The 13,580-nt window shown below is 36.4% G+C and overlaps 1 protein-coding gene across 13 annotated transcripts in view; it reads left to right on the forward strand.

Moving 5' to 3' along the window:
• Positions 1–13,580, forward strand: part of plekha5 (pleckstrin homology domain containing, family A member 5) — a 461,083-nt gene that overhangs the window by 325,446 nt on the left and 122,057 nt on the right. For 11 of the 13 annotated variants that reach the window (XM_039769758.1, XM_039769746.1, XM_039769747.1 and 8 more), the window contains one exon: positions 2,307–2,422. In XM_039769758.1, coding sequence (XP_039625692.1) covers positions 2,307–2,422 — 116 coding nt within the window. Of the gene's footprint in view, positions 1–2,263; positions 2,423–13,580 lie in introns of all 13 variants that reach the window. The other 2 variants (XM_039769759.1, XM_039769757.1) reach the window with 1 other exon arrangement.

Below are 13,580 nucleotides of genomic sequence, written 5' to 3' on the forward strand. Positions count from 1 at the left end.
TTTAGAATTTCCAGTTAAGCTCAATTTCATTTATTTAGAATGTGGGAGGAAAACCAAACTTATATGGAAACTACTCCTAATCATCAGGCATACGATTTAAATCCAAGACTTTGAGGTATCGATACAACCAATGTGCTTTCAGCTTATTCTGGTGAATGTAAAGAAATTGCTTCAGTTCATGAAAAGTCATTTTCCTTTCAAAGTAGGCTAGCAAATGTGCCATTATTTAATTTAAAAAAATTAACTGGATCAGCCATGTAACTATTAAAGATGGGACTTCGCAATATTAATCAAATAGAAGTTTTTAATTCTGTGTTCATTTAACAATAAATTACAGAAATTATTATCTTTCCAGTGGAAAGAAATGCCCTTCTAAGTAGTAATTCCCAGAGGAGCAATTTCTAGACTGGAGACTTTATCCGAATCTGACCAATTACATCATAAAACTCGTCCTCTCATTTAATTTGTTTACTTTAAAAGGAATACACAACAATCAGAAATGTTATTTTGTCAATGAGTTGCAGTAATAACCTATTCATGTGCTTCATTTGCTATTTATTTTTTTTGGAAAATAAAACTAACATTATTCTGAAGTATCTACTCATTTTCTTCAATGAATTTGATAGAAATATAAGTAATAAGTTCTTTAGGTTTGTAGAAGATACTAAACCATCAGGATTGGAGGACACAGCCATGTCAGCACAATAATTACAGATTGTCTTGAACAGAATTCAGACTTGGTTAGATATGTGGCAAGTAAGTGTTAATCTAATGAGATAAACATTAATATGCTGTATTTACACAGTGATAGGTCTCAAACTTGTAAACTAACCTAATGAAAAATAGTTGGGAGTCTTGCTGGATTTGTCCTTGTCTTTTATCTGATGGTGTATAAAAATGATTAAATAAGCTAAGAGATGTTGAATTATATGTGATTTTGTGCATATGTCAAGGTAGGTTATGTTTAACTTAAGTTCAAAACCCCTGAGTCCTCATTTGGAATACTGTGCATGGCTTTTATCTTAAAAATTAAGCACTAGACAAAGTAGGACCATTTTTGCTTTCCGCCCTCCCCCACCATAGCCTTTTATCTATGGGTGACGTGTGAAAGCTTTAGAATCGTCAAAAATTTCAATTTCTGGTTTTCGTCAGATTTTGAAGTTTTAGGGTCCCTGATACCAAAAACATTGATACCTTGATGATGGCTGTGTGTGTCTGTCTGTTTGTCTATGTGTCACAGTTTATGTGTCACAGTTTATTGAGGACGGCCTAGAGCTACAACGACTGGATGGAAAAATACCAGACTCGAAACTTGAGCCTGTTATGAGATGATGATGTGCTGATTAGTTTTTAAGCTAAATCGTGCAAGAGAAAGAGGCACCCTAGAGGAACCCTCAAATACTGTAATTCTGCAATTAATTATGAATTCTTCTTGTCAATTGCTATTGTAATGATGTATTTTATGATCAGAAAGATCAACATCAGAGTGGTAAATAATTACTGAAATGTTATAGAATAATTTGGGTAACTTGGTTCCTAGGGCGCAAAGCCTACTGACATTCACATCTGTTTTTTTTTTTTTTTCTCCAGTTTTTTTTTCAGTATTCTCACGATTAAACACTAAGGAGATTACTTAGTGGCATTTAAATCTGGGAGTTTTAAGGATTTCTTCATATATCCTTGCTTCTGGCCCACTTATCATAACCAAAAAAAAAAAAATCTGTATTTTTGACTCTGCATTTACCACTCTATTTTAAAAGTGTAACTGTCTCTGTTCCTTACCTATTTTTTTTTTTCTTTTTAGAAACTTCCACAGATTGTCAAACAATTATATACCTGATTCAACAGTTCAGATTTGGTCTTTTTCTCCAGTTCAACTCATTGTTACTTGCATCAAAAAACTACATTTGTGTTTCTGCATAATGAATCAAGAAACAAAATAAGACACAAATTTTATTAACATGTGGAAATGCTTTAAGTTAAAAACCTTTAAAGGAAGAAGCAATCTTCCATTTCTCTCTCTAACAGCCCATTTTAATCAAAATCAACATATTGTGAAAGGAATAAGTGGATAGAAAGTATTGAGTCTATTACTGCAATCCAGCCGTGACTGTTAGAAACTACAAGACTGATTTAGTAAGCAAACTGATATCCTTGCCCAGGCAAAATGTTTGTGTAAAAATTTTATATTTTATTAAAATTTCCTTAGTTTTAAAAATTTTGAAAATGCAAATTATGTAGTTCTTTTTTTCTTTTTTTTCAGGCAATTGACATCGTGTTGAAATTCATGTGTCATTTTCAACCAGGCAACACATCCAAATATGCGGACTTATTACTTCTGCACAGATACAGCCAAAGAAATGGAGTCATGGATGAAGGTCATGACTGATGCTGCTCTTGTTCATACTGAACCAGTTAAAAGGTATTAAGTATTCTGTCTTCTTTTTCTGTTATTATCTTGCAACAATAATTTATATTCATTTATACTTTTAAACATTTTACTTTAATATCAAGCAGCCAAGTTTAATATAAGTGAGACTTCTGATCTGAAAAAATAAGTTATTTATTCATTATCCTGAATATAGTAGAGTAACATAATTATCCTCAACCATAATCTTATTTTTTTTTTCTTAACATCACTATTTGAGGGGGATAGTTTTCCTAAATGTATTATCTATCTATCTATCTATCTATCTATCTATCTATCTATCTATCTATCTATCTATCTATCTATTTCACAGACATTGTCTTAACCTTAGGAAATAATTTTTATATGTTTTTAGAACATTTTTATTTATTTTCCGAACTACTTCTAAGGTCTTTCCAATGGAAGGGAAATGTGCAGAATGGTGTTCATTGCTCATTCAGTCTCCCTGATGAATGAATTTTAAATATACAGTATATCCATATATGGATTAGCACATGCAGGTAAAAAATAGTTTGGCTGTATTGTCTAGAAATGAACATGTTAGTTTGTTAGCCTAATTTAACCTTTACAGTTTCACACTTTTACATTTTTTTTCCTTCTTAGAAACATTGGAGAATTTGGTGTTTGAACATAAGTTTATTTATTTGAATCAATCAAATTTTGTATAGTAGGAATATTTGTAAGAATATTGTGATTATTTACTTACAATTCTTATTTTAATTCAAAATATAACAGCAAGAACCATTAAGGAAATAATTTCAAAATCCTTCTTTTAAAAATCTAATTCTGTTAAATTCTATTACTTTGCAGAACTTTTTATGCCTTAACCTGGTTAAAATTATTATTTCATTTGTTCTTTTCTGTATGTTGTGTTGTAACTTGGTGAAGTGTGGAACAGATGTATTGTTACTAAAAAAAAGAAATGCCCTTCATTGTATTTTTCTGCAGTCTTCATCTAAATTAAAAAAGAAAGACCGATACTGTTCTCAAATTTCAAAAATATATATAATATATAATAATAATATATAAATATTATATACATTTCATTATACATTCTGTATTGTTGTTTCAGCATTGCATTTGTAGCATGTCATCTCCTTTTTAACTAATATATTTGCAATAATTTTAGAGTACTGTGTGTGTGTGTATATATATATATATATATATGTGTGTATGTATGTGTGTGTGTGTATATATATATATATATATATATATATATATGAATGAATAAATGTATTGTGTATGAATGAATTTCCCTGAGTTTATATTTCTCAAGTGCACCATTGTGTGATATAAAAATCCACCCTCACAAATATATCTATGCTTACTTTTACCCTTATGGAACAAATTTCAAGTTGCCAATAATTTTATTATGTACCTCTTTTGAGATGTGGAATGATTTAATCAATTGTGCAATTCAGATCATATTGCATAAAAAAAAAGCAAGCCACTGCCTGGGTTTGAGGTTAAACCCGGGCTGAAGTCATCTCTATTTAGTGGCATTGGTCAGCTCATTTCAACAATGACAATAAGTAGTGTGTGAGATCATGTTGCATACCATAGCTGCACAGCATGTGTTTTAAACTGCTATAAACAACCAGATATTTGTTAGCAGGTACTGTATTGAGTTCTTTCATTTCCAGTTAATTTGTTGTAGCATAAGAAGTGAGCGCCTTTATAAAATACGCTAATAGTAGTTCATAGATACTACTGTTAAACTTTTAATATCCTTTTATTTGTGTGTATCCTGCAATCATTTTCCTAATTTAATCTGTTTTTAGAGCATGTACTATATGATCTTGCCACTTCAATAGAGTACAGTAAGTCCATCCACAAATCCATGTTAGTATATTAATTAAAAAAGGGGAAATATGGCTCCAGTTGGAGTGCTCTATTGAAAAGTGATTGCCAGAGTAAACACAACTACACAGTGCACTATGAAAGAATATACAATTTATCTTCTTATATAATACACTACCATGGCTGTCCGTTTGTACAGGATTTTAAATCACCTGCAGCTCGCAATCCGTTTGACCTATTGACCTGAAATTTGGTACACATGTACTATTTTTGGCCTCGGCAGTCCGCTTTTGGGTGATGATTTATATTAGTCTTTTTATTTTTATTTTATTGTAGAAGTAACTCTCGGCAGTGGGCAGCAGAGTGGCTATGCAGCGCATGCATACGGGTGCCGTTCTCATCCCTACCACCTTCGCCATCATTTCCCCTACCTCTTAATAACTTAAATCATTCTTGAGGCAGATTTAAGACTTAAGTGCTAGCTTAAGAGAAAAATTAAAGAAAATGTACTATGTAATTGCAACACAAAAACTGACTTAATCAGTTTTAACACGAAAAGATGGCGATGGAAGAAGAGAAAAAGCTGGCCGCTAGTATACAGTAATATAACTTAGCCTCATTGTTCTAGCGGTTCCCTTCAGTCCTCAGTTCAAAGTTGGAAATTTGTCCACACAAAAGACCTTGAAATGCCTGAATGAATCATCTAGTTCTGTGGCCGCAGCTCATTGTTGTAACGTTGTAATTTTTTTTTCTTTCTTCGAACTTTCCTCGTACTGTTTTTTTTTCCCTCTTTGTTTCCTGCGGTTTTCAGTAATATGTTTTGCTTATTGCTCGTCAACATTGAAAAAACATCCATTGGAATTTAACTCATTGTCACGGCAGACACGAAAAAACGATAATCTATATAAATAAAAGGCAAAGCACTGACTCACTCACTCACTGACTGACTCACTCATCACTAATTCTCCAGCTTCCTGTGTAGGTGGAAGGCTGAAATTTGGCAGGCTCATTCCTTACAGCTTACTTACAAAAGTTTCCTTTCTCCTTGCTTCCCGGTTCTCTACTGTTTTTATTGTTTGTTTATTACGATTGTTATAGTTATTGTGTAGCTATTTTAGACTTAGTTTACTGTTCAGGTACCCATTTCCTTTATTTAATCCGCAGGTTCTCCGCTATTTTTTTGTTCCTTTATTACGATTATAGTTATTTATTGATTCCCTTCTTTGGCTGACTGCCTGCCCATATAAGGCACTCCGCTGTTTTTTTGTGAAGCAGCCTTTACACAGCTTCTCCGCTGTTTTATAAAAAACGCCATATAAGGCCGTCGTTTTTCCTTGCTTCGCCAAGGAAGCAGCCTTTTTATTTAATCCACGGGTTCTCCGCTGTTTTATTGTTCATTTATTACGATTGTTATAGTTATTGTGTAGGTATTTTAGACTTTGTTTATTGATCAAGTACCCATTCCCTTTATTGTTTCAACTGTACCCCTATTATTTATGTCTTATCGAGGTGATCACAATCAATCAAAGAACTATCACTTACCGAGTGGTGTCCATGCCCGGAGATGGCGCCTGCCTTTTCCATTCTCTGTGTTACATATTGCACCGACATATCAGGCTCACTTTTGATATCCGCAGGGACATTGTGTCTTATGTATTAAATGACTAGGACAGGTTCAAAGTGTGGACTAATGATGGTACAGGAGATAATTTATAGTACACAGGAGCACTATAAGACTGAAATGCTTAAGCCCTTCACCTATGGTTCTGCATGTGAGTTGATGGCTGCCGCTGAAGTGTTTGGTTGTCGCTTTCAAGTGTACCGAAATGGCCAAATATTTTACATCTTTGGAGAACCAACAATGCTTCTTAAACATCTTAGATTCACAGGTGACGATTTGAGTAGTGGACACTTTGATGTTTATGAATGTTTCAACTCTGAAAAGCTGGATGCAAAGTTATTGATTAAGCCGGTTGTATGCTTACATCGATTGACACATACTGAATGTCACTTCAACACAAATCGAACTCGAACAGATTATGACAGCAGCAGTCCAAGCTGTGAGAACACAGTAAAAAGGAGGCATATCAGACGTCATGGTAGATTTTCTGATGCAGCTAGACAGAAGCTACTTTGTGCATGCTGCCGCCAAATACTCACAGAAATATCCACAAGTTAATAAACACGCTGTGGCTAAATACTCAGAAGCAAATCCACAAGTTCATAGGGACGCTTTGGCTAAATACTTGCAAGCAAATCCACAAGTTAATAGGAACGCTGTCGCTAAATACTCGCAAGCAAATCCACAATTTAACAGGGACACGGTCGCTAAATACTCGCAAGCGAATCCACAGGTTCATAGAGATGCTGTCGCTAAATACACGGATGCAAATCCACAAGTTAATAGAGCTTCTGTTTATAGATACGATCCCAATAATGAAAAGCGGCTCATACAAAAACAACATGTTTGGCTCAAAAAAGCCAATTATGGATTTGTGTACGACCCAAACATACATTATGAATCTGACAAAACAGTACAGATTGGATCCCTGGATGTTCACTGTGACTATTGTCAAGCTCAGAAGTGGAAATGCGAGTCTTCTGGTTTGTGCTGTAACGGTGGTAGAGTCTCTCTCACTCCTTTACGTAAGCTTCCTGACCTTCTTGAGGGCCTGTTAAATGGCGAACATCCTCAAAGTGAGCATTTCTTGAACAACATTCAAAAGTACAACAGCGCATTTCAAATGACGTCATTTGGTGCTAACCATATCGTTGAGGGAAATTTTATGTCTTCATTTAAAGTTCAGGGACAAGTGTATCACTTGAGTGCCAGTCTTTTACCTATGCCAAGTGAGGAACACAAATTTTTGCAAATTTATTTTGTCGGGGACAATGAAAAGGATTCACAAACCCAATGTGCTAATTTTTCTTGACTTAACATACCCCTGGTCAAGCAATTACAAAAAATGCTCCATGACTGTAACACTTACATCCAGGACTTCCACTCCACAATGGACAGTATTTCAGATGATGACAAAGACTTCAAAGTTGTCATTCACGCCGACAAAAAACCATTACATGCACACAAAGGCAGATTTACCAAACCCACAGTTAATCAAGTTGGTGTTGTCATCGTTGGGCAAACGTTCAATAATAGAAATATTGTCTTGAAAACCAGAGACAATAAACTGCAATGCATTAAGGAAACCCACAGATCCTATGATGCACTTCAATATCCTCTCATGTTCTGCTATGGTGAAGACGGCTATTCTGTGTCTATTCCTCAAGTTCATGCTGCCAGTTAGTTACCTATGAACAAAACCGTCTCTGCAGCAAACTTCTATTCGTTCCGGCTTATGATCAGACAACATCATGATAATACGATCCTTTTCTTCCGAACATTATTAAATCAGTTTTTAGTTGATATGTACACAAAAATTGAATCCGAAAGACTAAATGATATCAGACTAAATCAGAAAAAACTACAAGCTAAAAATTACGATCACTTAAAAGATGCTATTGACAAAAATGAAACTAATTTAATAGAACTTGATCAAGCTTTGATATTACCATCTTCATTCACTGGAGGACCTCGCTATATGCACGAGCGTACACAAGACGCAATGACGTAATACGTACGTCATTATGGCCGCCCTGACTTATTCATCACATTTACTTGCAATCCTAAATGGACTGACATCACTGAAGTTCTCCTTCCACGTCAAAAACCTCACTATCGCCACGACCTTATCAGTTCTGTATTTCATCTCAAGGTTCGCAAAATGATAGACTTGCTCACGAAGAGTAACATTTTCGGCTGTACAAATTGCTACATGTACACCATAGAGTAGCAAAATCGAGGTATTCCCCATGCACACATTCTATTGTGGCTAAAGGATAGGATTAAACCAGCTCTCATCGATCAAGTCATCCGTGTGGAAATTCCTGATCCACAGACTGACCCTGCCCTACACAAAATAGTAAAATCCACCATGATTCACGGCCAATGTGGACATCATAATATTAACTCACCCTGCATGATCAACAGAATATGCACTAAGAAGTACACGCATCCATTCATCTCAGAAACTCAGACCGGAGAAGATGGTTATCCTCAGTACCGCCGGCGTGCACCTACTGATGGAGGTCATACAATTAACATCAAAGGAGTAGATATCGACAACAGATGGGTGGTTCCTTATAGTCCTGTGCTATCCCGCTTCTTCAATGCTCACATCAATGTCGAATTTTGCAATTCAGTAAAATCGATCAGTGACCAGGCAGTATTTACAATACAAAGTCAAAATGACGAAGTCTCTCGATACGAAGCTGGTCGTTACATTAGTAACTCTGAAGCAGCCTGGTGCATTTTCTGTTTTCCCATCCATGAACGTTTCTCTCCAGTCGTTCATCTTGCTGTGCATCTTGAGAACGGACAAAGAATTTATTTCACAGATGGCAATGTTGCTGATAAAGTACACAATCCACCACAAACGACCCTTTGACCTTTGCAAACATGATGATTTTGCAAAACAACTTCATTATAATGAAATTCCATCATATTATGTGTGGGCAAACAACATGTTTCGTCGGAGGAAACAGGGCAACCCTGTACCAGGACATTCGGTCTACACTGTACACCCAAATAACTCTGAATGCTAGTATCTTCGACTGCTGCTCAACAAAATCACAGGTCCCACGTCTTTCAAATCTCTCAGAACAGTTGATGGTGTCCTACATCCGACCTATAAGTCAGCCTGCAGGGCACACGGTTTATTACATGACGATATCATCTGGGACGAGACTCTACAGGAAACTGCTCTGTCTTGCCCACCTCAAAACATCCGTGAACTGTTTGCTGTCATGTTGGTGTTCTGCCAAATGGAAACGCCTTAAAACTATGGGAAAAACATAAAGACAGCATAGCAGAAGATGTTACGAGACAGACTGAAAGAGATCATGTACGAACAGAAGTCCACCAGTGGTTAAATTTGATCTATAACAAGTGTCTACATTTGCTTGAAAACTACGTAACCAATCAGCATTTATTTATATAGCACATATTCATACAAAAAATGTAGCTCAAAGTGCTTTACAAAATGAATAGAAAAATAGAACACACAATAAAAAATAAACATAAGTAACATTAATTAACATAGAATAAGTAAGGTCTGATGGCCAGGGTGGACAGAAAAAACAAAAAAAAACCTCCAAAGGCTGGAGAAAAAATAATAAAATCTGTAGGGGTTCCAGACCACGAGACCGCCCAGTCCCCCCTGGGCAATCTATCTAACATAAGTCCTCTTTGTATTTAGGGTTTTCATGGAAGGACCTGATGTTGATGGTCACGTAGACTTCTGGCTTTCAGTCCATCAATGTTGGTGCATCATGATGCTTTGAGTAGGTGGTGGTGGCGCAGGCCGCCACCACAAAGAAACCGGAAAAAGAAACAGAAGAGAGAGTTGGGGTCAGTACGGATTTCAGAGCCACTATGAATAGTTATTGTGATGAATTGAACATACAGAGTATCAGTATTAAGTTAAAGTAAAGTTATGGGAAGGCCATGTTAATATGTTTTCAGCAGTGTTTTAAACTGCTCTACTGTATTTGCCTGGCGAATTTTATTGGCAGGCTATTCCAGATTTTAGGTGCATAACGGCAGAAGGCCGCCTCACCACTTCTTTTAAGTTTAGCTTTTGGAATTATAAGGAGACACTCATTTGAAGATCTAAGGTTACGATTTGGAATATAATGTGTCAGGCATTCCGATATATAAGATGGAGCGCGATTATTTAAGGCTTTATAAACCATAAGCAGTATTTTAAAGTCAATCCTGAATGACACAGGCAACCAGTGTAGTGACATCAAAACTGGAGAAATGTGTTCGGATTTTCTTTTCCCAGTTAGTATACTAGCAGCTGCGTTCTGCACTCTTTGCAAGTGATTTATGTTTTTTTTGGGTAGTCCTGAGAGGAGTGCGTTACAGTAATCTAGTCTACTGAAAACAAAAGCGTGAATTAATTTCTCAGCATCTTTCAGTGATATAAGAGGTCTAACTTTTGCTATGTTTTTTAAGTGAAAAAATGCTGTCCTAGTGGTCTGATGAATATGCGATTTAATTCAGATTACAGTCAACAGTTACCCCTAAGTTTTTTACTTCCGTCTTAACTTTTAATCCTAGTGCATCAAGTTTATTTCTGATAACCTCATTGAATCCATTATTGCCAATTACTAAGATTTCAGTTTTCTCTTTAATTGCTATTGGAGGTCAATCTCTTTATTACAGTTTGCCTTCATCTTTAACAGAACTGGCACAACTTGCATCAAATCCCGAGTACTTGAAAGAGACATCTTACAACACCTCGCAATTGGCCAATATAGTCACAATTAACGAGCGGTTGCTAAATGGTGACCAAAAGTCAGTTTGTGAGCAAATCATGAGCAGCGTTGCGTCAACCACTGGCACAGTGTTTTTCCTTGATGCTCCAGGAGGAACTAGTAAGACATTCCTAATAAACCTTCTCCTTGCAAAAACCCGAGCAAAACGTAACATTGCCATAGCTGTGGCTTCTTCTGGCATTGCTGCAACTATTCTTGAGGGTGACAGAACTGCTCATTCAGCTTTCAAGCTGCCTCTGAACCTCAACCATACTGAATCCCCCATGTGTAACATATCAAAGCAGAGCAACATGGCTGAAGTGCTGCGACATTGTCAGCTTATTGTCTGGGATGAATGCACTATGGCACACAGAGCAGGTATTGAGGCTTTAGACAGGACCCTCCAAGACATCCGAAACACCAACAAACTTATGGGAGGCTTGACAGTGTTGCTGGCTGGAGACTTCCTCCAAACCCTACCAGTCGTGCCCAAAGGAACACGCACTGATGAAGTTTATCATCTCTGAAATCTTCATACATATGGACACAAATCAATGTTGTTACTTTAAAAATAAACATGAGAGTTCATTTGAAAGGCGACAAAAAAGCAAAGGAGTTTTCTGCTCTTCTGATGAGTATAGGTGATGGAACCTTCATACAAGAAAATTGTAAAATAAATATTCCAACAAATCTGTCTCATCATGAATACCTTACAAAGCCTTCTTCAAAATGTTTACCCCGATCTACGAAATCTCCACCAAAATGACGTGTCATGGTTGAGAGAGAGAGAGCTATCCTGACACCAAAAAATGACATGACTACTACTATAAACCACATTTTACTTCAAGAACTACCTTCACAACCAAAAACTTATCAATCTGTTGATTCAGTTGTAGAAGTATAAGACGCGGTACATTATCCAGTAGAGTTCCTCAACACTCTAAATCCTCCAGGCACTCTTGAGCATAATCTCATTTTGAAGGTTGGGACACGAATAATGTTACTGAGAAACTTTCAGCCACCAAAACTTTGTAACGACACGAGACTTCAGGTCACAACTCAAACAAAACAACCTAATTGAAGCAACTATTTTTACTGGCAGTGCCTCAGGTGAGACAGTTTTTATTCCTCGCATCCCCGTTATACCATCTAATCTCCCATTTCAATTCAAACGCGTTCAATTTCCAGTAAGGCTCTGCTTCGCAATGACAATTAATAAGTCTCAGGGACAAACACTACAAAAGGTTGGCATTGATTTGAGGCAGGATTGCTTTTCACATGGCCAGCTGTATGTTGCATGCTCAAGAATAAGCTCAGCGCACAGCTTGGTCATATTACAACCGTAGGGCCGAACTGACAATGTGGTATACAAAGAGATCCTTAACAAATAATTTTTGTATATTCTCCCTTAGTTTAAAAATGTTTACTTTTTTCTTAATAAAAATATTGAGGCACTCTTTTGCCGCTGCGAAGCGTGGGTATTTTGCTAGTAGTTCATATTAGAAAAAAACTTTACATTTTTGCATTTCTCGATTGCGGCCAAAAAAAGATGTTGCTAGTGAATTCGGAATTTCGCCATCGACGCTGTCAAGAAAATGTGAGGTTTGTAAACTCTCTTGAGACCTCCCCTAACTGGACAACACAGTCTGCTCTCCGCGTCTATGGAAAATTGTTTATCTGTTGCCAGGGCAACAGCTGTCTCAAAGATATTCTGCGTCTCTCCGCCAAAGCAAACGGAAAAGATATCGATGGGTGATGCAGCCTGACTGCTGTGTCTGTGTATAGCAGAGTGACATATAACGCTACAATAAATAAGTGTGCCGTTCCTATTTAAAGCTGAATAAAGTTGTTTTTTCTAAAGTACTGAGACTCCGCCTTGTGTTTTGGGGTACAAGACAGGGACTTATAGTGTGAACCCGATCTTTTATGATTTGCTTCTGTGTTACTTCACTGCAGCGCTATGAACCTGTTTTTACCCTTCTCTGGCAACGGACAAACAATTTTCCACAGACTCTGCAATCACGCTTCAGGAAAGTGTATTATCGCAAGGAATAGCTGAGAAAAATTCTCGTCGGCATAACTTCTAGGCAGGAGGAGATTCTAATTAACACAAAAGAAGCTATTTAAATGATTGTAAATGCCTGGGCGCAAGTTAAAGAAAGCACTATAGTAACAAATACAGAATCTCATTACAACAAAATTTTCGTTATAACGAAAGATTTTTTAGATCCCTGGGAGTTCGTTGTAATGGAATTTTACCTGTACCTTGTTTAGTTCTGATAGCTGATATTGTATTAAACAATTTTTAATGTATGTTAATATCTTATTTCTCATGACCACAACTGGCATTCCTGTGTTTTTAAATTTTTACTAGTGAATGATTTATTTTCTTTAAGAAATAAAATGATGCTTTATTGTTCTATCTAGTAATTTATGTCTCCCGGTTACTAGACGAGGACAAATATCATCTTTGGTCTAATGAATATAATTGGTACTTGCACAAAGGTGTGATAACTTGCCTACAATTTGAACGGTAAAGTCAGAACCCAGTAAAGTCCTGTAAGACAGGAGTGAGTTGTATGAACGAGAGAATAGTGTGATTTTAATTTAAAAATTGTCCCAAATTATTTACTCCATGAGGTCAGCTTGAGAGAGAGATGGAAGTAGTAAAAGGGGCTGCTTTTATATGTGTTACTCTGGTAGGCAACTGGAGAATCCTCCACATCAAACAGCCAAGAACTTGAACCCATGTAGAGAGATCCAGAGAGTGGCTGTGATGTCTTTACTTTTTATTCCATTTGTTTGATATTTTGTTTCTCAAATTATTTACAACTCAGTTTTGCTTATACTATTAAAAAAGATATATACACACTATGGTTTTTGTTAAGAGTGTCCAATATGAGAATGCCACCCTGTGTTACTGTTGGTAAGATCTATTTAAATTCTATACTTGTTCCTACAATTTGCTTTTGCA

Source organism: Polypterus senegalus, chromosome 11, assembly GCF_016835505.1.
Source record: "Polypterus senegalus isolate Bchr_013 chromosome 11, ASM1683550v1, whole genome shotgun sequence".
Taxonomy (NCBI): Eukaryota; Metazoa; Chordata; class Cladistia; order Polypteriformes; family Polypteridae; genus Polypterus; species Polypterus senegalus.